Source organism: Phasianus colchicus, chromosome 1 (genome assembly GCF_987193195.1).
Source record: "Phasianus colchicus chromosome 1, bPhaCol1.hap1.1, whole genome shotgun sequence".
Lineage (NCBI taxonomy): Eukaryota > Metazoa > Chordata > Aves > Galliformes > Phasianidae > Phasianus > Phasianus colchicus.
This window is the reverse complement of record NC_143436.1, coordinates 140,437,439-140,459,128: the sequence shown is the minus strand read 5'-3', so window position 1 is coordinate 140,459,128 and position 21,690 is coordinate 140,437,439. Positions and strand designations below refer to the sequence as shown.

Sequence of the window (21,690 nt, the reverse complement as noted above, 5' to 3'; positions counted from 1 at the left end):
TTAAAACTCTCTGCAGAAACAAGAGGGAGACAGCCTTTCCTCAGCACAGAGAAACACCAGCCTTACTTAAGCATGCAACCAGTGTTCACTTGCCCCCAGTTATATTCACTTATTTAAGCTTTTGGTTGAATGAAGAATTTAGGAGATAATGGTTGTGGGATTCAAACAAGCAAAAAAAAAAAAAACAGATGTAACTGGATAACTAACTAACATTCATATAATTATAGCAAAGACAAAGAACTTGAGCTTTAATGTGGCTTGAAATCAGCAAGGTCAGACCTACAGCTCACATAAACATAGCCCTAAATTTTAGCATGAAGAACTTCCAAATGGCTGGTCTTCATTGGCTGTATTTGTTTTGTTAACTGCAAGTAAGCTCAACAAGCATACTCAAGCTGGAGTAAAAGCATGACTATAATTTACTAAGAAAGTAAAAATTGATTTTAGCAATAGAGAAGACCATCTTTAATAAAGAAAAGGAATCTTGCAGATACTCCTGTAATGCAGATAAGAACATGACAGATATCTTTAAAATCCAGATGGAATTTTTATACTGAAGAAGCTTAAGTATTTTAGATATTCTAAACAAAATGTTATTTACTTTTGTTTAAAGTCACTTTTCTTTAGAAAGAAAAGTAAGAATAAAAAAAGAAAAAGCATCGCTCAAATCTTTTTGCTGGAAAAAAAATTCTTAATAAAGTTCTACTTTATCAAATCTTTGATGAAAGTTTTCATTTAGGATCAAATTTGCTTTATTATCAGCTGTATTAAATTCCTTTATTGCCACTCTGAATCCGTGTTTTTTATTAGTTTTGTATCTCTATGTCATAAAAGACAGTTTTTGAAAGGAGAAGGTTTAAAGGAGTGAAGAACTTTCAAAGGCAACTTTCTCTAACAAAAGCTCAATAAAAATGACCTCCTCTACTATCAAGGCCTTCTACATGTCCTGGACAGCTTGGATGGGCTTTAATCTCTTGCTTCTTATGCTTTATAAATCCACTTCCAACACTCCTGTAAATTCTATTGATTCCACTTGTTAGTACCATTGATTAATTCAGTGTAACTTCTCAGACTTTTTAAAATTAATAGCAACCTAATTTTGTTTGAACTGAAACATACACTCTGAATATGCAAAGATTATTATGTTGGGAGTAACACAGGACATCTGGAAGGCTGTGTGGGTGCCTATTGCTTAACATACAGAGCTATCTAAGCTCCTGTTTTCAGTCAACATTAAGACTTGAGAGAAAATAGGATTATTTCTTTATCCAGAGTAGAATTCTGCAACATTTTACAGTTAAGACTATTATTTCTTATTGCAAGGGGACGCAATCTCTGTTCTTTGGTACCCCTCCTGGCACATGCTGCCAAATATAGTTCCTAAAATTACAAACTCAAATTCATACTGAGGTTCTTACAGTAACAGGTGTTCAGCACCTAAGGAAACAGAGAGCCCTTAACCTAGAGATGCCAATAACTATTTCTAATTAGCAACTTTAACAATGAAAAAAAAAAGCAAATCAAAACAACCATGTGGGTCTCTGAACTTAAAATATCCCTCTGAATTTTAATAATGAAGACCATAATTAACAGTTCAATTTTCTGTCAACAATACCCAGTTCTCTTCCCTTTAAATTACAATTGCTACAATAAATACTAGCCATTCATTAACAAACAAACAAAAACCCAACGACACAAAAATAAAAATCAAACAAAAAGAACCAATTTTATGTCGATTTTTTAAGAAAGTGGGCGAGAATGAACTGTGGAAAATATCACAGAGACTCCTTTCAATTATGGAAGTATATTGCAACAATTTTATTTAATCTGTGAGTTAGTAACCTTAATCAGAAACATTGGTGTAATCAAGCAAAAGATACGAAATTGGTTAATGAAATTTAACATCAAGACAGGGAATAAAACCTTAGTAAACATATTACCTTAGCATTCTCAAGTAGAGCTTCGTCTCTGCCTAAGCCAGGTCCTATGACAACTGAGTGCAGTCGTGGTAACCACTTATCCACCTCATGGACAGCATTGGGACTATCGCTAAACAGAATTAGGAAGGAAAAAAAAAGACATGTTAAAAAAAAAAACAAACAACTCTGTTTTAGTATTCTCAGAATCTGGATTCCAAGTGCAAGATAGAAGAAGAGATCTCTTGTCCTGAGCATCAAGCAAATGTATCCTCCAAACTACCAAACATTTGTTGCTCAGGAAATATGGAATGATTGTCCAAATAGCTAAAATGAAACATTAGTTCCTTCTCAATTCATTCCTTAAGGGATACCACATAAAAATGAGGAATTACAAGTGTCCCTGTAGCTATTACAAAACAGAAAAAAAAAAAAGGCAGGAAACCAACATTTCCTACAGTCTGCCACAGTTTCATGCTTCCTACTTAATGCTTCTTTGAGGAGATTACACTTGGAGAGCAGATCCACCATATTTGCAGATATATTCTGTAAATTGCTGGAAATTATGCAATTATTGATTATTCTGCATGGTAAAATGATGAAGCTACTCATAAGCTTTTTTTGTCAGTTGCTTTATGAGCATTTGTTCCAAGTGAATGACAACCAAACTGTCCCAGAAGAAACAAGCTACTCGCTGACAGTTGATACTTAAGGTTTTGGCAGCATTTTGATTTTGTCTACGTATGAAAAAATGAAGAGAATACCCATGGCCAAATGTAACTGTTACAATACAGCAGTCAGTATTTCACCAGAACCATTTATTTTGTTCTGACCGGTTCTGTTGTGTAAATAGGTCAGAATATTCTGAAAGCGCAGCTGGGCAGTGCCAGTTAACTCTTACCAGCAATACAGAGGGAAAGTTTAGCTTCCCCCTCCACCTCTGGCTAAGCAGCCAATAATAGATGAACATTTTAACTGAAGCACAAGGGGCAAAAGCTCTCCGTAAGGTAAGCAAGGAGGTACTCCACGATAGCATTACTCCGACCATTTTGAGCTCGCAATACTCTGACAAAGCTCGATTATTAGGGATAAAAGCCCTCGCATGTTTTGCGTAACCGGCAGCTGTACTGATGGGCCATACCACTTGGGAACAAGTGTTTAGCTCCGCTCTGGCAGAATCAGCAAATTCCACAGCGATTTCTGCAAGTGCCAGGCAGGAGCCCAGAGCGGCCGCAGCTGTGGCGGGCGAGGCGGCCCGCTCAAGGCCGTAGGGCTGTGGTGCCTCGCGCCTGGCCGCGGCCCAGCAGCCCCTTCACCAACAATAGCCGCCTCAGAAATCCCGGCCGTGCCGGCTCCCCAGAGGCACCCGGTGCTGACACCACAGAACAGCTCTGTCAAAACAATGCTGCTGGCTGGAACTGATGGCCCACCGCAGGGGCGACGGGGATGGCGGGGCACGTGATGACAGCCGTGTCCCTGAAGCAGCTTCCCCGCTGTGGGAGCTGAAGTTGGATTTCTGATGGAGTCACGCAGCTCCTCCTTCTTTAAGGGCCGAGGGAACAGCAGCAGTACAGTACATTCCTACAGCCACCTATCAGCTTATGATCTCAATACGGGCTGGAAGTAACGTTTTTCTATACGTGTTAGAGCATTAAAACTAAATTAAACCCAATTCTAATAAACTGTCGCCATTTCTAAATGCAGACATGACTGTTCACATATTAAATACCGAAAAATGATTGTAGCTGTAGAAAAAGAGCTGATCTGTGGCAAAACGCTGCTTCACTGATAAGGATGTTTGAAAGGATTGGATTTGAAATACATTTGGGTAGCAGAAGCCAAACACACCAAATAAATGTTATTTCAAACAGAGCCGAGACTGCACCAAAAATTCCTCTGCTCCTTCACAGACCTCTCATGGTCTCATAATCTCAAGATAGAAAGTTTGCTAATTTATTTATATTCCAACTTGAAATAAGATCATTCTGACTCCAGCCCAGTGGATTACATACACTCTTCAAAACAAAGCCATCTCTTGGGAAATGAACAGTCCAACATTAAGCTGCTCCTGCTCACTTTGCCTCTGGTAATAATAAAAACCTACTGTAGAGCTTTTCATCTTCAAAGCATTTTACAAACATTACGTTTCACATAACTCCTTTGCAATTTCACATCAAGAGGCAACCCACGGCATATAAAGGGCCAAAAGATTTAAAATGGTGATAATGACTATTACATTGCAAAATCAGCTATAAAAACATACTGAAAAACAGCTGATGGATTTCTATTCTTTATAAAAGAAAGCAGAACAAAAACTGCCTCTTAGTAGCATCACACCAACTTCACTTTAAGATCCAAGATGTTCACAAGAGCTGCAATTACGCAGCTAAGGACACCCTATACACTATCCTCTCTATGGCTTTTCTCAAAGCAGAGGGGCTTATCATGCCAACTTGTAGGAACTGCTTGTTCCTACACACAGACATCACAGCAGCAACATTTTCAAGCTGATATAGTAAAAATGATCAGCATTCTTGATCATTTTTCTTCGGGAAGATAATGAAGTATCCTCTCCAGTTTTCCTGAACATGGTATTTAGCACGAACAGAAACTCTTTTTGCTCTTAACAGCTATAATTACATACAAAATTCAAACATGCCCCAGTTGGTTTTCTGATACAGAAGTCAACTGGCCTCTGCACTGCAAGGCTTCAGAGCAGTGTGAACACCCAAGCTCCCTACTACAGTGCCTGGACTGTAGTAATTCCTCAGCAGTGCAAGAAATTGTTTAGGAGAGGATGCTTGGCATAGGACAGAATCTTGCCCAATATTGTTCAGATAATTTGACAGTACAGATAATAATTTTTAGGTCTCTGGGAATACATATGCTTTGGCTCTGTTCAGTTTACTACTACAGACAAAGCCAACGTGTATTCTTCAACAACAACAACAAAAAATCAAAGGCACCAAAATATTTCCAGTGATACCAGCACACAACACAAGTCAGGTCCTCAGCTGTTCTCTATGTACTGTGTTCACACAAATAACTGTTCGCCTCCCTTGTCCCTTCATGCCAATTTCTCCGCCTGATTACTAACCTGATTTCAAATTCTTCTATTTAATTATCGCCTCCACTGCCAAAGATGTGCACACACAACTTAAATTAGCACCATATTTTTTTTAAAGTATCTAAAAAGAATGAGTTATGAAGGCGATGTCCTCTTGATCAAAAGAGATGCGATCTTCAAGCTCAGATAGACCAAAATCCAGTAAACAAGAATCAGAGTTGTCTTCAGAACCACAGAGCCATAAGATAAAGTAACCCAGCTTTCTTACAAAACAGGAATCACAAATGCAATACCTCTACTTTGAAGAACAAAGCTAATACTAATATAAAATGGAGTCAGAAGATCTTTTACAAGGTCACAAGAAAATAGTATTTGCATTTCTGAAGAGTGTAAAAAACTTGGAAAAAGAGATGTCACCTCCCCAGATCAAGACTCTTATTGACTAGAAGTTAGGGATTTTAAAGAATCACAAAATGGTGGAGGTGGGAAGAGACCTAAGGTCATTTAGTCCACTCTACCTGCTCCAGAAAGACCACCCAGAACACAATGCCCATGTCCATATCCAGGCACTTTCTGGAGATCGCTAAGGATCCCACCTTGGGAGATTCCACAGACTCTGTGGGCAGTCCATGCCAGTCACTCACACAGCACAGAAGACTTTCCTGGTGTTTACACAGAACCACTTGTGTTCCAGTTTGTGCCCATTGCCTCCTGTACTGTTTATTTTCCAGTTTTCTCTTGCCCTTTATTTTCCAAAGTAAAGTAAGCTTTTTTTCAGAAGGAGATGTGGTAGGAGATTGGGAAACAATCTGGCTTTCCCATGATTTAAAAATATACTCTCACACCATGGATATACACAGTGGGAATAATTTGTGATGCTGAATGCAAGCAGTAACACTTGTAAACATGAAAAATGAACAACAGTACCATTGTGCAGATGTGTGCAATAAAGATGGTGAGAGACCACAGTTATAGATTTGGAGGCAATGACTACATCTTTAATTTGCAGCTAACCACTGTTAAGTGAAATATTATCAGACACCATTTTACAGGAAATCTAGATGATGACAGCTCATTGTTGCTCAACCAGGAAGCTAACCAACACCCTCCCAAAATCCATAAAGCTTCCTCAAAGTTTTAGTTTGCATGAAGAGCAACTGATAAAGCTTTGTCTGCATAAGGAAAAGGACAACTATAGAATAAACAAGTAAATAACAACTGTAACACAACAAAAGGAGCATGCTTAAGCCACCTAATTCCTGTGAAGTCTAATATGTAGGGAATAGATTAAAGTTAATGTCAAGTCCCGTCCTGTTTAATATCTTTATTGATGACATGGATGAGGGAAATAAGTGCACCCTCAGTAAGTTTGCAGATGACGTCAAGTAGGCAGGAAGTGTTGATCTGCCTGGGGACAAGATGGCCCTACAGAGAGATATCAACAGGCTGGGTCAATGGGCTGAAGCCAATGGGATGAAGTTCAACAAGACCAAGTGCTGGCTCCTGCACCTTGGCCACAACAGCCCCAGGCAAAGCTACAGGCTTGGGGTAGAGTAGCACAAAGACTGTATTGAAGAAATGGACCTGGGGGTGTTGGTTGATTCTTGGCTAAACATGAGCTAGCAGTGTGTCCAGACAGCCAAGAAAGCTAACAGCATCCTGGTTTGTACCAAATTAGTGTAGTCAGCAGGAGCAAGGACATGATCGCCCTTCTGTACCCAGCATTGTTGAAGATACACCTCAAGTATTGTGTTCAATTTTTGGCCTCTCATTATAAGAAAGACATTGAGGTCCTGGAGCATGTCCAGAGAAGGGCAATGAAACTGTTGAGGGGTCTGGAGCACAAGTCTTTCAGGGAGCGGCTGAGGGAGCTGGGATTGTTTAGTCTGGAAAAGAGGATGCTCAGGGGAGACCTCATTGCTCTGCGCAACTGCCTGAAAGGAGGCTGAGGAGAGGTGGAAGGATAGGTGGCCTCTTCTGCCACATATCTAGCAACAGGACTAGAGGGAATGGCCTCAAGTTGTGCCAGGGGAGATTCAGATTGGATGTAAGGAAAAATTTCTTCTGCAAGACATAGGTCAGGCACTGGAATGGGCTGCCCAGAGAGGTGTTTGAGTTACTGTCCCTGAAGGTGTGTTCAAGTAACATCTGGATGTTGTACTAAAGGAAGTGGTTTAGTGTGGAAATACTGGTGGTAGGTAGATGGTTGGACTAGATGACCTTAGAGGTCTTTTCCAACCTTGGTGATTCCATGATTCTAAGTGTCATAACAATCAAACAATCAACTTTACACTTTGTCTATTAGTCAAAGCAGAGGTAAAGAAGCAAATACGCAGTCTGACAGTGGAACACTGAAAAAGGACTTCAAACATGTTTCTCTGATCAAACTTCCCTGGCTATTATTGACAGGTAGGAGAGAGAGACAAGGCCTTGCTCACTGCATGCTGAGAAGACTGCAGTCTCCTGCAAAGAGACAAAACAGCTTTATCCTTTGCCTTCCTTGAACTTTACACAGACAGGTCCAAGGCACAGTTTTAAGAATATTATATGTTTACCCTCATATTACATGTTTATCTGTCTTTTAGAATGTAATTTTAATGGAAAACTCTGAAAAAACAATAGTTTCTCTTCAAATTAAACAATACCTAGTCTCTGAAGAAGCGAGGACAAATTTTCTTTGTGAATTATTGGTAACTTCTGTCAAACCAATATTAGTACATGCTGACAGAAATCCTCATGGCTTTCCACACAAGCTATTTTTATGTACAAGAACAGTACTGGTTTAGTTCTTGTGCTAATGCCAGTAATTACTGGATTTGGTAGTGCATAGTCTCAGTGTTATCTCCTATCTGGATACACAGCCACACAGCCTTCTACACCTCTTAGTTTTGAACTCTAGTAAGCAGAATAACTGCTTTAAGTCAAGCTTTTTGTCCTTCAGAACTGTTCTATATTTCACTATCATACAGTAAAAACTGATATAAGTCAGTTTTATAGATCTTTATCTTGGTGAAACCTTGATGGAAAGATTTCCAAAAAATACCCAAAGAGCTTGAAAATAGATGGTGACTATAGCCCTAAGATTCCCCACAGTTTCTAAACACCTCCCATTGCAGTCTGGAACCAATATTCAATAGTCATCATCTATGTGAAAGTCTGCTCTAAGCTGGTCACTGTCCAGAACTGAACACTTGACAGCTCAGGCCTGAAACATAATTCTGCTCTCCAGCTGCCAAAACAAACAAAATTCTGCTGTATGCCATATTTTACTCAAAGAGTGGCTTTCAGCAAATGATCAAAAGCCATCAAGGCAATAGCTTTAAATTATCACAGAAAGCTCTAAACACAGTAGCTTTTCCTCTCCAACAAGAATGACAGTTACTGTCATTGCTTTCTAGCAGTGGGAAACGGAAAAGCATAAAAAGCTGCAGCCTTGTCAGATTTTACATAGAAACAAGAAACTGTGAAGCAAATTCAGCACAGGTGTAAGTGGGAACTATGGAAATAATAGATAACTAGGAATGACAGCACAGACAGGAGACAGCAGGACCTTCACTTTTGTTTCAGGCAGGTGGAACCACCTCGTTAATCAGAGATTGGTTCGGACTTCATGAAAACACCATCAGTAGGATCTCCTACTAGAGGAGGTCAAGGAATACAAGCAAAATTTCTGCAAACTGATCAATGCAGCACCCTTCTGGTGAACACATTTTTAAAAACCTCCTTATCAGAGCACAGGTACAGTGATTGAGGCCAACTCCTAATCCATTAAAACGCATCACTGCAAAAGTAGTAAGGTAAACTCAAAGACATTTTAAGTGGACAGTTTCAAAAGCCAATCTAGAATCTTATCTTCAAAGATGAGAAAAAGTCTCTGATCTGAGGATGGAAATTGTTGGTTTTGTTTGTCCAACCACTGCAGGTAATTATATTAATGTGAATCAAACACTAGACCTGCTGACATTTAGATCCTGTCATGTTATACAGTACATTAATAGAGTGAAAGACAGGAGGAAATAACGTGTAGCTCTAGAATGTAGGCAGTTCTCTCAGAAAGCTAATTATTAACTATTGTGGTGAACTTCAGGTGAGGTGAGGTGAGGTCATTATTGGAAAATGGGCAAATAAGACAGGGATAGACATTATCCCACAAAGGTTAGGGTCAAAGGAATTATAGGCAAAACCAAAGAGAGCATAAAATTAAATTAATCATATACTTATAGAGTATATGATACTCTATACTTATAGAGTATACTTATAGAGTATATGATCATAAGCATTTGTCAATGCTTAAATCATTATTCTTGTAAATTTACTCCAAGTTTCCAGAAGTCCAAACTTTACAAGTAGCATCTCTTAGTCCCTTGAGCAGAGCTAGAAATAACAGCTTATTCTAGAAAATCTTGTCAACTCATAGCTTTCCCCCCAGGCACCTCAATGAGGTGGAGCGAATCTCAGTGATGACAGCATCGTGAAGTTGGCTGGATGCATTTTGAGACAAAAAGAGATATTTAGTGAATTAAATACATTAAAATTCCAAAAAGGAACTTTAGAAGACAAAATCATCATTTTCACCTACTGGGCTGTTGAAAGCAACTTATACAGTGTTTGATCTGCAAATGTTGCATAAACAATACTTATTTTCTTGCTACATTCTGACTAAATGACAGGGAGGAAAACAGAAAAAAAAAATCCCTCCTAATGAGGGAGGGATTGAATCATACTAAAATTAATTATTCCTCTTCAGTCATTGGATAAACTAACTTACATGCCAAAATGTATACATGACAGGTCTCATTAGAACATCAACAACATAGCAGCAAGAACAGCAATCCAGCAGCTGAGAGAAGCAGTGGTGCCTCCCACACTCATGGCAAAAGACTGCTCTCAATCTGCATATTCCACAGCCTTGCTCCATGTTCCACCTTCAAGGTAGAGAGAGTGTGAATGACCTATCAAAGTATATACTTGCAAAAAAAATGCCTTATTTACCATACCATACCATACTTATTGATAAAACCCAAACATATTCCACAGCTGCTACTCAGACACCAAAGACTCTCATACAGGCATGAGATCTTCCATTTCACCATGTATACTGTCAGTGCACTATAGGTAACAGACCCAACCACAGCCTCCTTTTCTATGAACCTCAACTCACTACACAAATGGAGTCACTTCTCTTATTCAGATCAGAGCATCTCATATCCTGTGAGAAAGAGCCCCAAAGGAAAAGAAGCTATCACTTAAATCTGCTTTTGGAGATTTCTCACACAGACATGGCAACAGCACTCAAGGGCAGCCCCTCCAGCCTTTTGTAAAGATACCACAATTATTTTACTGTCTTCCTTTAGGTGTATCCTAATCTTCAAAGCAGTTATAGTACGTTCTGATCTAGATCACATTACCGCTGTGTGTTACAGCAGTCCCCCCCAAAAGTAAAATAACAACCAAATGTCTCGACTCAACTGTTTTCACATTTTAGTGTTCACAGAAGCAGTCCTGACCTATTAATACTTCCTTTAACTGCCTTTGTAAGTAGAATCTGTCAAAATCTCTCCCAAATGGAATGACTGCAATCAAACCAAATCTGTGACTTTATAAGTCACAGCATGAAGCTGAGTTGACAAGGTAACCTTTCTCAAAATGAAACAGCATTGCCCCTAGAAAAACAAATGCACGCTTTTTTTTTTTCCTTTCCTTTCTTTTTTTTTTTTAAATGTTGGCTGATAAAGTGCCAAGTTTCTATCACTTTGATATCACTCTTTAGTTTACATTTGAATCCTAAGGTAGAGATTATAGTTGAACCAATACCTAGAAGGCTAGAGTACTTCAAATCAGCTGTGGACACACATGAGAATAAGTTTCAGTCAAAACATGTTTTGATAACTGACAGCTAAAAAAAAAAGAATAAGACCCTAAAAGCTTCCAATAATAAATAAAGAAAATACCAGGCATGCCTTTCTTCACTCAAACTCAAGAAAGATTGAGTACCAAAGAAATCTAATGCTGATGTCAAATCACAGCAGCATGGCAAACATTCAGAAGGATGATTTTATTCCATGACCTAACTGGAATATAATGTGTCTACACATGTATGCTTCTCTTTTTTATGTATCAAGAAGCAGCAAGAATAGAGTCACCACAGCAACACCACAAATCTTTAGCTTCACCTCTATCTGTAAGTTCTCACCCGGGATGAGAACCCTTGCAGCAATAGGGAAGAAAGAGAGAGTATGAGGTGAATGCATCTCCTTTCTTCTATTCACTTGGCAGCGTAAAGGCAAGAAGCAGCAGCTTTTCTTCCCAAGAACACTGGATACAGAACACAGGTCTGTAAATAAGTTTTGTCCACGGTGCTGCATGACATGATTAGAAGCAGCTTAAGTATACTCCTCTGAGTCAGCACACATGCAAACTGACCTTTATCTCACCCTAAGTGCTTCAGAAAGAAAAACAAACAAACAAACAAACACAACTTTCTCATGTGATTCCTAGCCAGGCTGCTGTCTAAATATGGTTTCAGATAAACATCACACAGTTTATGCATGCTTTTATCACTGCAGGTATGTAAGGATCCAGCAACCAAGACATTCAGGAGGTGTCTTTCTGGTAATCAGAGCAACCTGTGCTCTTTCTCTGACTTGCTTTAGTGACAAAAATCCTTTCACTTCTTCCAGCAGATTACTCAAAATAGAGTTTAGTCCCACTGTGTTTAATAGCTAGTCTTAACAAAACTAAAAGCTATGAGCCTCCTTCCGCAAACCAACAATGTTTTCGAATCTCCTTTCCACATTTTGAATGAGAAAGGGCCGAAGAAAAACTGCGAAAAAGTTTTCCTAAGAGGCAATCTAACAGAACAGATTTATTTTGTCTTTTCAAATATAGCCAGCTGGGTTCATATAGCTCATTCAACTCAACTCTGTGATCACTGGCCTATCAAGAGAGGATAAGGTAACTCAATACAGGCATTGAAGAAGTCTCCTCGACATGAACTAAGCCAAAGAATTGACATGCTTGCAATAAATCTTGGCTTTCACATTACAGTATGATCTTGTCTCTATTTGTGTAAAGTTCATAGTAAGAGCATGATTAAAAAACAAACAAACAAACAAAACCAGAAAAATGTAGCACAAAACATGGTTGGCAATAGGAAGAGCAAGGCAGATCTGACTAAAACACAGTGCAGTCCGTTCTCCAAAGGACCTTGACTTCTGTAATTTTTAGTTCTCCACAGGTAAGCAAAAAGTCAGACAGCAAAAATACTGAACTGGATAGCTGGTTAAATTATTATTGCTACTTTTACTACTACCAAGTCATCAATGATGCCTTTGATAGAACCCCTGAATAAGAAGGAAATATCGCTATAGATAATACTGACAATTCATTGTTCCTTAGAAATACAGTGAACGTTATTCAACTCAGGCAGTGAGGACACACAGAGCCAGGTGTTAAAGCTTTATCTTCCCCAGTCCTAGGCTGCAAAATGCAGTTCTGGCTCTTTTACCTTCACACACAGAAACACTGAAGTCACAAGATAAATTACAAGAGAAACTTGCATCATAGGGTGTCTCTAGCACAAGTCGTTACACTTTAAATGAATCTGGGATGATCTGCAGCCGTGGCCACAGGGAATTACCCTGGTAATTCTGCAAGAGGGATGGTTATTTTCATAACTCTCCTTCTACAATCCTACTCAATCCTTCACACATAATGTTCTTGACATCCTTGAAGCGACAGGCATTTGCCAAGGACCTGAAACAGACTAGCACAACGTCTAGCTCTCACACACCTCTGCTAGTCCTGCCATCAAAGATCAACTGCAGCAGCTCTAATGAGCCAGAAGAGCCTCTACATTCAGAGGGCAGCAACAAAAAGATGTTCCTTCCTTAAGTTGATCCCCCTTGAGGTGAAGGCTGTACAGAAAGGTAGCAGCAGCCGAGTTGCCGAGGAGATGATAAAATGTCAGACTTCTGGCTGTACAAAATGGCAGTTGAACCCTGGCGAAACGCCAAGCTGTTCAAACAGTGAATTGAGAAGTACACGGGGCCATAATTATGATTAGCATAATAAGAGAGTGGTACAACAGCTACCTAGTTACTCTGAAGGGTCACAGAGAAATTATAACAAAGCAAAGTTTTAGGGAAGGACACAAAAGAAAACAATGTCATAGCTCAGTGGTTTTTACCCAGAGTTTCTCCCATGCATGAAGCGTGGCTCAGGAGAAAGTACAAAGACTTGATTAGGCTCTGAATCAAGAGCGGCCAGCAATGCTAGCAGGACTCAAACTGCTTCAGTACATAGAAAACATCATATAAAAATGTGACATCGGAGACAAAGTATTTTGCAGGAAAAACAGGCTGTTAGAGTAAATTTGACTAAAGCCTGGGCTCAGTACAGTCAGTCAAAATTTCTTCCTTTCTAACTGAAGAAGACTGCTTTCAGAAGAGATCGAAAAAAAGAGATGCTTTAACAAGTAAATTCTGAACATTCTGATATTTGCATGTTTTTCTCATTTTTAATGTCATATAAGCAATGTTTACAGAACCTCAGATTCACATAATTAGCCAGCTGCCTGGGTGAAATTAATCAGAGTTGTAATAAAAGTAAAACACATTATCATTGATTTTCAGTCTTAATACAATATAGATATGAAAACTGCCAGATTCATCATACTTTGTACATCTACAGGAATTCATAGAAAAGCTGAAGTTTAACTCAGAAGTTCTCTTTGCAAATAGAAGGATTAAAGTCTTCACTGGAATCTGAATTCCACAGACAACACAGAGAACCTACATAGTAAAAAATCTCCATTCAGTAGGCACAATTCAGTTCCCCACGAACAGAAATTTTGCTGTTCAGATATTTCTACTGTTCATGGTCACATCTGTTTTTGATTCTGCTGCTTTGCTTCTTCATATAAAACTTCTGTATCACCACAGATATCAAGAACCCTAAAATTGCTCCCCTGAAGGCCAGGTCAACCCTTCCCATAGAAGGCAGCCATATGCTGTACTCCAAGTGGCACTCACCAAGACAACCAAAGTGAGAAGCTAAGCCGCCCATGGAGATTTTCTGTCTTTTTAAGTTATCATATGGTAGCAGACAAACACCATGTTACTGTAACCACTGTAACACCTCAATGAAACAATTTAACCACTTCAAGTTTATCCATCTCTGACGCATTTCAGAACTCAAAGACAGGGAAGCACAAACGGATTTTCCCAATTAAGACAGTTGGTTATTAAACTTTTTACCTTCTTGTTAATAAATCTTTTCCTTCTATTCCCAGCAGCAGCTGTGTATCTAATAAAGCAAGACACTTATGAAGAAAAGTGAGAGTAAGCATAAACTAATGTAAACTAATCAAGTGTCAGACTGAAATGTTCAAACCACTACTCCTGACTCACTCATTTAAACAAAACAGAAATCACTTACAGAACTGGATGAACAATCAGCTCGGGACTATATGATTTGATTACTGTTGCTGCATCTTTGGTACAAAACACATGGGATAAATCTGCACCCTAAAAAGAAAAATTGCAAAAATAATTATCAATTATACAGCGACAACTTCAGAATTCCAAAGCTTAGTCAGCAAATAATTCAACTCTTTTCCTATTTCTCAGTAGTTAAAGGGAACTTTTCTCGTTTTTTCTATTTCAACCTAGTGTAACATGCAATATTTTAGAGAAAACTTATATTTGCACCTAAACTCCAAAACATTTTCTTCTGTTTCTTACCAGTGGGATGACTGAAAACACAGATTTTGAATCTTTGCTCACCTGAACAATGGTTCTCATTTGCAGATTAGTAAAGATTAAAACAACACACACACAATAAGAAAAAAAGGCAAGAGAACAGAATTGAACAAGAGACAAGCTACACTGAGAAAGGAAAATAATAAGGTACTACACTTGCAAAACACAGCTATGACAATCTCTGAGTACTATTCCAGCCCTATCATTTTCACTCAATGGGCCAAATCCATACCAGATAAAGTCTGGCACAATTTCAACAACTTCCCTTCAGCTAAACGAAGCCAAGGGGCTTAGTCTCAAGCTTCCATTAACAACTCAAAAAAATCACAAATACACTTTAAAAATATGTAATATGTAGGAAACCTGATCTGCTATCTGTCTTCCATGTTGAAATTTCCAAAGTTTAAAAAGCGTCTCCTCTGCTTTACTACTTGTACATTTAACATTTCAAGCTACTAAGCAATTCATAAATATGATCCCATGATTCCTTATGTGAAGCTGCAATGAGCTGAGACCAAGCTACTCAAAGAGGGGACTCCCATAATGTACTTCTGTATTTGCACATAGTGAATAGAAGGCTGAGTAGTTTCTACTATTTATAGAAGATTAATAAATGATATGATTTCAGTTAAAAAATCCTTGAAAGACTGCAAGTTTGGGGGGGAGGTGTAGATTGTGGTGGGAGGAAATACTGAGTAAGTACTGAATTGGTACTTATTCAAACAAACCTACAAAAGGAGCACAATGAATGGAAAGCACTGATCATAGAGCTCTGAAAAATATACATATTATGTAAGCATGTTTTGGGTACATTTGAATAATCACCACAGTATTCATGTAGTGTGCAGTAAGTTTATCTTTAGTCATTTAATTTTGTCACTAAAATAAGGAAGTTGACATTTCCAGGAAAAAAAATAAACCTGGAAAATACTTCTGCTAAAGATTATAATGTAAATTAAGTGTGCTATTATAAAGATACGTTGAATTCAACCAACAATGTTTAGACTTAGAGCACCAAAGAATTTTACAAGCCTAAAGCTGCATAGTGCCCCATCCCTGGGAGCATTCAAGGTCAGGCTGGATGTGGCTCTGGGCAGCCTGGTCTAGTGGTTGGTGACCCTGCACATAGGAGAGGGTTGAAACTTGATGATCTTTAAGGTTCTTTTCATCCCAGACCATTCTATGATTCTATGATTTCAAAAGAAGGTTACTTCATTCAATGCTTACCAAGAATTCTGACTGCAACACTGAAAATGCAACTGTAAACACTAACCTAAACTTATTTGAGAAACTACTTCAGCAAGTTTTCAGATTTACTATCCAAGCTTCTGATAAAACAGTTTTCTCCCTAAAACCTTCCATTTTTTTGGCGTATCTCTACCTATATGTTATACAGAGAAAATATTTACAGGAAGCAGCAAGTGACATATCCATACAAAGTACTTCTACAAATCCAAAACTGAGGATTTTCTTTGTTCAATAGAAGACCTTTTAGAACTCCAATTTCAAGCACAGCACAGACTGAATGCTTTTATAAAATGGCACTTAGCCAACATAAATGATGAAAAGTTCATTTTGGATTGATATAGAAGAACACATACCACTTTGAGAGCTGTAATTGCAGCAAAATATGGTGCTCCTGTGTATCTAGAATGAAATGAAAAACAATTTAGATTAGGAAACACATTCATGAGATTAGACAAACTGGAAATCAGTCTGCCTTAAAGAAGACTCAGATTTGAGGGTAAATTAAAAAGCTTTGTTTACTGACAAAGAAGATAAAAATCTTGCTTCACTGAAGCCAATCTCAAATTTTGCTTTAATTTCAAAGAAGCTACTTTAGTCACCTGATCTCTTCACAGGAATATTTATAAAGACCATGATGTAGAAAAGCAAATTCTTTTCAGACAATCAACTTAAAAAGTTTGAAAACAGACAAATAAAAGAGAAAAACAATTGAGTACTGTTTGCAAGCCAAGTCTGAGATCCACGATGTAGATCACTCCCATCTGGTTTCAGATGCTTAACCAAATTGCCTAAACCATGATTCCAGTTGCCCTGAATTCTCTTTATGAAGACTGAAGAGCAAGGTACAGGCAGGCTCATTCTAAGAGGTGTCTGCTTGGGCCAAGAGGTAAGAACCCAAGCCTAGCAGACCAAAAGGAAAACGAATTCCAGTCTAGCCAATACAGCACATTTTGCTCTTTATATAATGGCAGATCTCCAACGGCAGATCTCTTTCACAGAAGAAAGATGCCACTTCTATTTTGAAAGGGGAAAATTAACAACAGGAAGGTTCAAAGTATTGTACACATTACTGAAAGTGGCCAAGAAACAGAACAGAGGTTTTATTTCTAGATCAATATAACTGATTTATATTGTTGTTTTTTTTTTTTCTGAAGCATGCTATTTCTATTGCTCGAGAACATAAATCAGGATATAAAAACTAGTAAACAACATAATTCATCAAAATAATAAATGTACAGTAAGATGATCTCAGCAACCTTCTATTCCTGACTTGAGAGATCTAGTTCCCAAGATACCAAAATACAACGAAGATCAACTGTCTTATTCTAGTCCATTTACTTCTATAACCTCATCATGCAATGGGAAAAGACATTAATATTGAATGCAGAGTGTTACCATGGTCAAAAATGACTGAGAAGGTAGAAAGAGGCACAAATTGCACTCTAAGTTTCAGTCACACTCATGACTGAAAGTTTGTGTCATGACCTCTGGGCAACATGACCATTCACAAGAAAGATCACGAGGATGGACCAGTAAAGCACTGTGAAAAATACTCGTGTTTTAAATGTAAGGCAAGATTAAATGGCGTCTACAAGCAGTAATGACATCTTCAACCTCTTGGAAACAACGCTCCAATTTCTGATTAACTTACTCTCGACATCCTCCAACAATGCCTATACGTCCATCTTGACCTTTATGCCTCTTCCCAGTTAGAGGAGGGATAACGTTGCGCACCAGTTGAAAAATATTCTCCATATCCTTTAGAGTGTGATTTCGGTGCAGTGAAAAAGATCTCTCTATAACTGAAAAAAGAAGTATTACTTTAAAATATGCTCTTTCTTAAACATCAGCATTTAAGTACTCAAACAGTAACAAAGTCACTCAAAGATTCACAAACTGACATCCTTGTAAAAACCCAAAGATTTACCACCTAAAGGCTTTTAAAACACCAAGCAACTAGAGAAGGTTATCATTTTTTTACATGCATTTCAAGTTTGATGCAGTGAGTATTCCCACCACTCACAGTCTTAGGGCTCAAGAACAGAAAGAAACAACCCCCCAGAATAGTTTAAGTTGCAAAATGTTCACAAGGCTACCTTCTTAGTCCAGTCTCAAATCATTTTCCACAATTCAGCTTAACTGCAGTAGGTACACTTGGTGAGCACTTAACACACCTGGACATGAGACGAGTCCTCATACAGCCAAACCCACATTCCATATTGATACCCTACTTATTTCCATTTCCCCTCACAGACTTCCACCTCTTAGCAAACTCAGGGCCTATCTCACTGCTTTATTTTGGCAGGTGGATACAGAGCATAACAGAAGCCATTCTGCAAAACTAATTCAATTGCACTAGCTGCAAGCATTACAAAACCCATAATTTTTAGCTAGAATGCAGCTACTGATTTCTGATACAAAGTTACATGTGAAACTACATATTAAACCAACCATACACTCAGAAGGCTGTGCATTCAAATTGCTGTTTCAGAAGACTATAAAAATGTAGATGAAAAACATATTTCAGCAATTATACGACATAACTAAAAAGTATTAAACAGTTCACACAAGGCAGGGCAAATTCAAAGATCAGTACTTAAATGGACAAAATATTGGACAATATACTAGCCATAAACTAAAAAAAAAAAACTCTTGTATTTTGACACAACTCCTCATATCTGCACAAAATCTGTTCAGAATTGCAGTTTATATAATTGGAAAGCTACTCCTACACTTCAGTCAGGTTTCTTTTCTCACAGAACTTCTAAGAAGCTTTCAAGGAACTGCTAAATATTAACAGAGAATTAAGTAATAATAACTTGCACTATAGTCCAGGCTTCCAGCTGTGTAACATTTTGTAAGCCCAGCCCCAAAAATTGGAGAAGAAAAAACTGTACCAGAAAATGAAAGAAAAATGTACTAAGCAAGAAAAACTGCAACTGTGCACTATCAGCAGAAAGCATCTTTTTCTCCATCCTCTGGAGAATCTAAACCTAAACCAGACAGGCTAATCTTCAGTAATAGAATGCTTTAGTGTTCCATAACGATAAATACTCCTGGCTGATCTTTTGCTTCTAAAATCCTTCTATAATACAGGCATTCCTCTTCTACTGAGATAAAAAAAAAAAAAAAAAAAAAATTAAATCCACCCTGTTTTGGACCATGGCCAAAATAGCATTGCAGCAACCCAGAGTAAAACAAAACACTCATCACCTCTGGAAACAGGGCAAATTATTTTCTTTGAATCACATTTCATACATTAACTGGCTTTCAACCACACAAGAAACATACCTATCTTCCACCTCAGGAGGACTTCAGAAAGTCCTCTGTTCGTTTGCTGCTGGTTCTTGTAAATATAAGCAATTATGTAACAAACAGAAAGAAAACAGAATTGCCAGAAAGGAATTTTCAATAGAGTCCCGCTTACCTATGTACACACTGGGGCACACTTAGCTATGAACAGCTGAAATCCTAATTCCTTAAAGGATGTGCTGCCTGAAGTGCTTCATTTTCAGCACTTCACTGCAAACACTTTGTTACACCCTCAACATTTAAAAGATTCAAACTCAATACAGTGGGATATATGCAATGCATTACTGCACAGTGCAGTCTAACTGTACACCCGCAGAAGGAAACCCAATAAAAGACACTAAATAGTAGTTTCAAGCCTTTATAGTTAATAAAACTCCTCCAACTTCTGGCAAAAAACGTTTCTTAAAAGCAGTGGTAAACCCTTACAGGTACTGTCACACCAGTGTAGAACATCCAATGATTTCCTCAGAGATTTTCTAAAGCACTTCAGGTTTCCTTCCACAGGAAACATTTACACACAGAATCCATACACTTGCTGTAATTTATCTAGAAAAGCCTTCAGACATTGAGAAATTCTGCAGACTAACTATCCTACAGAAAACACCTACCCTAAGCCCCTAGCAGGCCTGAACATCCAGTTCCCAACCCATCTATCGGGACACACAGCATATTTAACACAGAATGGTAAAGCCTCCAAGATCCTCTCAGGAATCAGTGTGCACCTTTTAGGATCCAAAGCGTGGAGTTATTATTCAATGCTGTGAGTTTGGGTGTTGTATTTTTTTCTTTTCGAACCACAATTTCTCTTTCAAGCAGTGTGAAGTTCGGAATTAAACCCAAAGAGACTTGTTTTCACACAGCAGGCTACAACCACCGAGCCCCAGGCTCAGTCTGGTTTCAGCACCAGCCAAATACCAGCCTTCCTCCTGCCCACACAGCATACCTCCACATAAGGAGACTACATAAATGACACAAGAACCACGGCTCTAGAAAGTCTGGTAATAAATGCTAGGATCTGATCGTCAACTTCTGGCCCACACGTGTTACAGAAGACAAGGTCTGTGCGATTAATTCAAGAGCATTTGCTTTGTCTTTCTCTATAAAATCAAATTCAGACCCCCAAAGAATTTATAAATGAACTGATAGAGAATAAAAAGCAATGCCAACGTTTCCATATCATACCATATCTGCTGCAGTAATGCGATATTTACTGAGGAGACCGGTAATTTTTATTTAATGAAATTAGTTTTCAAGAAGCTGGATTTTAACATTTGACTTTTCTGGAGCGTGGGCAAAATGCCACTCCCTTCCCAACATGGACAAAACGTATGCACATTCTTAACTTCACACGCTGAGTAAGGCCTGTTAGCTTCAGCAACAGCAGAACTTCTGCTACAAAATACTTCCCCTTCCCACCTGCCTTTTGTATATAAAACTTCCTTAACTTCATTTCACAGAGATGTGAATGTGGAAAGAAGAGCCCAACGTTTATAGAGTTTGAAAAGCATTAATTCAGTCAAGGAGATTTGTTGTAACTAACATATCTATATTAAATAATCAGTACAATGGTACAAACGACGTTTTAATTCCATTTGACATCAGACAGACACCTTCACCACAATATTAAATAATTCCAACTACCTTTTATTTGCAAAAGCTACTTACTAACAGGGCTTTCACACAGAACTTTAAAAAAGACTCGCTTTTATTTATGCTATAGAAGGAAGTACCTATCGGTGGAGAAAGTGCTGCTGTCATAGCATTATAATTAAAGTTATCCCCATATGAACGATGGTTTGCTCTCTGAGGTGGACTCGTTGGTATAGACTGTGCCCTTTGTGATACCGTCGAAGAAATTCCTGACAACATCTGTCCCAACATCTGCAGCATCTGGAGCTCTCGAGCGTGCTCAGCTTCACGCCGTTTGTCCTCAATTTTGAGCCTCTGCTCTTCGTATCTATAAAACTTTTCTTCTGTATCCACGCTCTGCTGCAGGAATTTCTCCATCATTTTATCCAACGTTAAATTTGCGTGGCGCTTTTTTGATCTTTTGGGCTGACTGAGAGGCGGGGTAACGGTCGGAGCGCTCATTTCTTTAAAGCCTAAAACAAGAGGAGAGAGAATTATTTTTCTGAGGGACTAAGAAGAAAGCAGCAAAAAAACTCTCCCTATGAAACGTGGACCTAATGCGTCCCAACGTTATTACGCTTTCACTGCAAACTGCTATTATTTCAGACATTTTTATTTCAGAGTACCTAAGCAAAAATACCCACGGCCTTCTATAAAGTTACAAAGGCAGCACAAAAATCACGCAGACATCTTTTAATTGTTGTAGTACTGAACTTCAACAATAGGAGCCTTTTTGATCTTCTAAAAAGGTTTAAGT

At 38.4% G+C, this 21,690-nt stretch overlaps 1 protein-coding gene across 2 annotated transcripts in view; it reads right to left on the bottom strand.

The window, feature by feature from the left end:
* The window catches only part of NAXD (NAD(P)HX dehydratase), a 50,818-nt gene that overhangs the window by 26,619 nt on the left and 2,509 nt on the right, over positions 1–21,690 (bottom strand). For both annotated transcript variants that reach the window (XM_090128760.1, XM_090128749.1), the window contains exons 3-7: positions 21,035–21,406; positions 17,644–17,794; positions 16,346–16,391; positions 14,422–14,510; positions 1,941–2,049 (exon numbers count right to left, since the gene is read on the bottom strand). In XM_090128760.1, the coding sequence (XP_089984886.1) occupies positions 1,941–2,049; positions 14,422–14,510; positions 16,346–16,391; positions 17,644–17,794; positions 21,035–21,406 (767 nt within the window). The remainder of the gene's footprint in view (positions 1–1,940; positions 2,050–14,421; positions 14,511–16,345; positions 16,392–17,643; positions 17,795–21,034; positions 21,407–21,690) is intronic.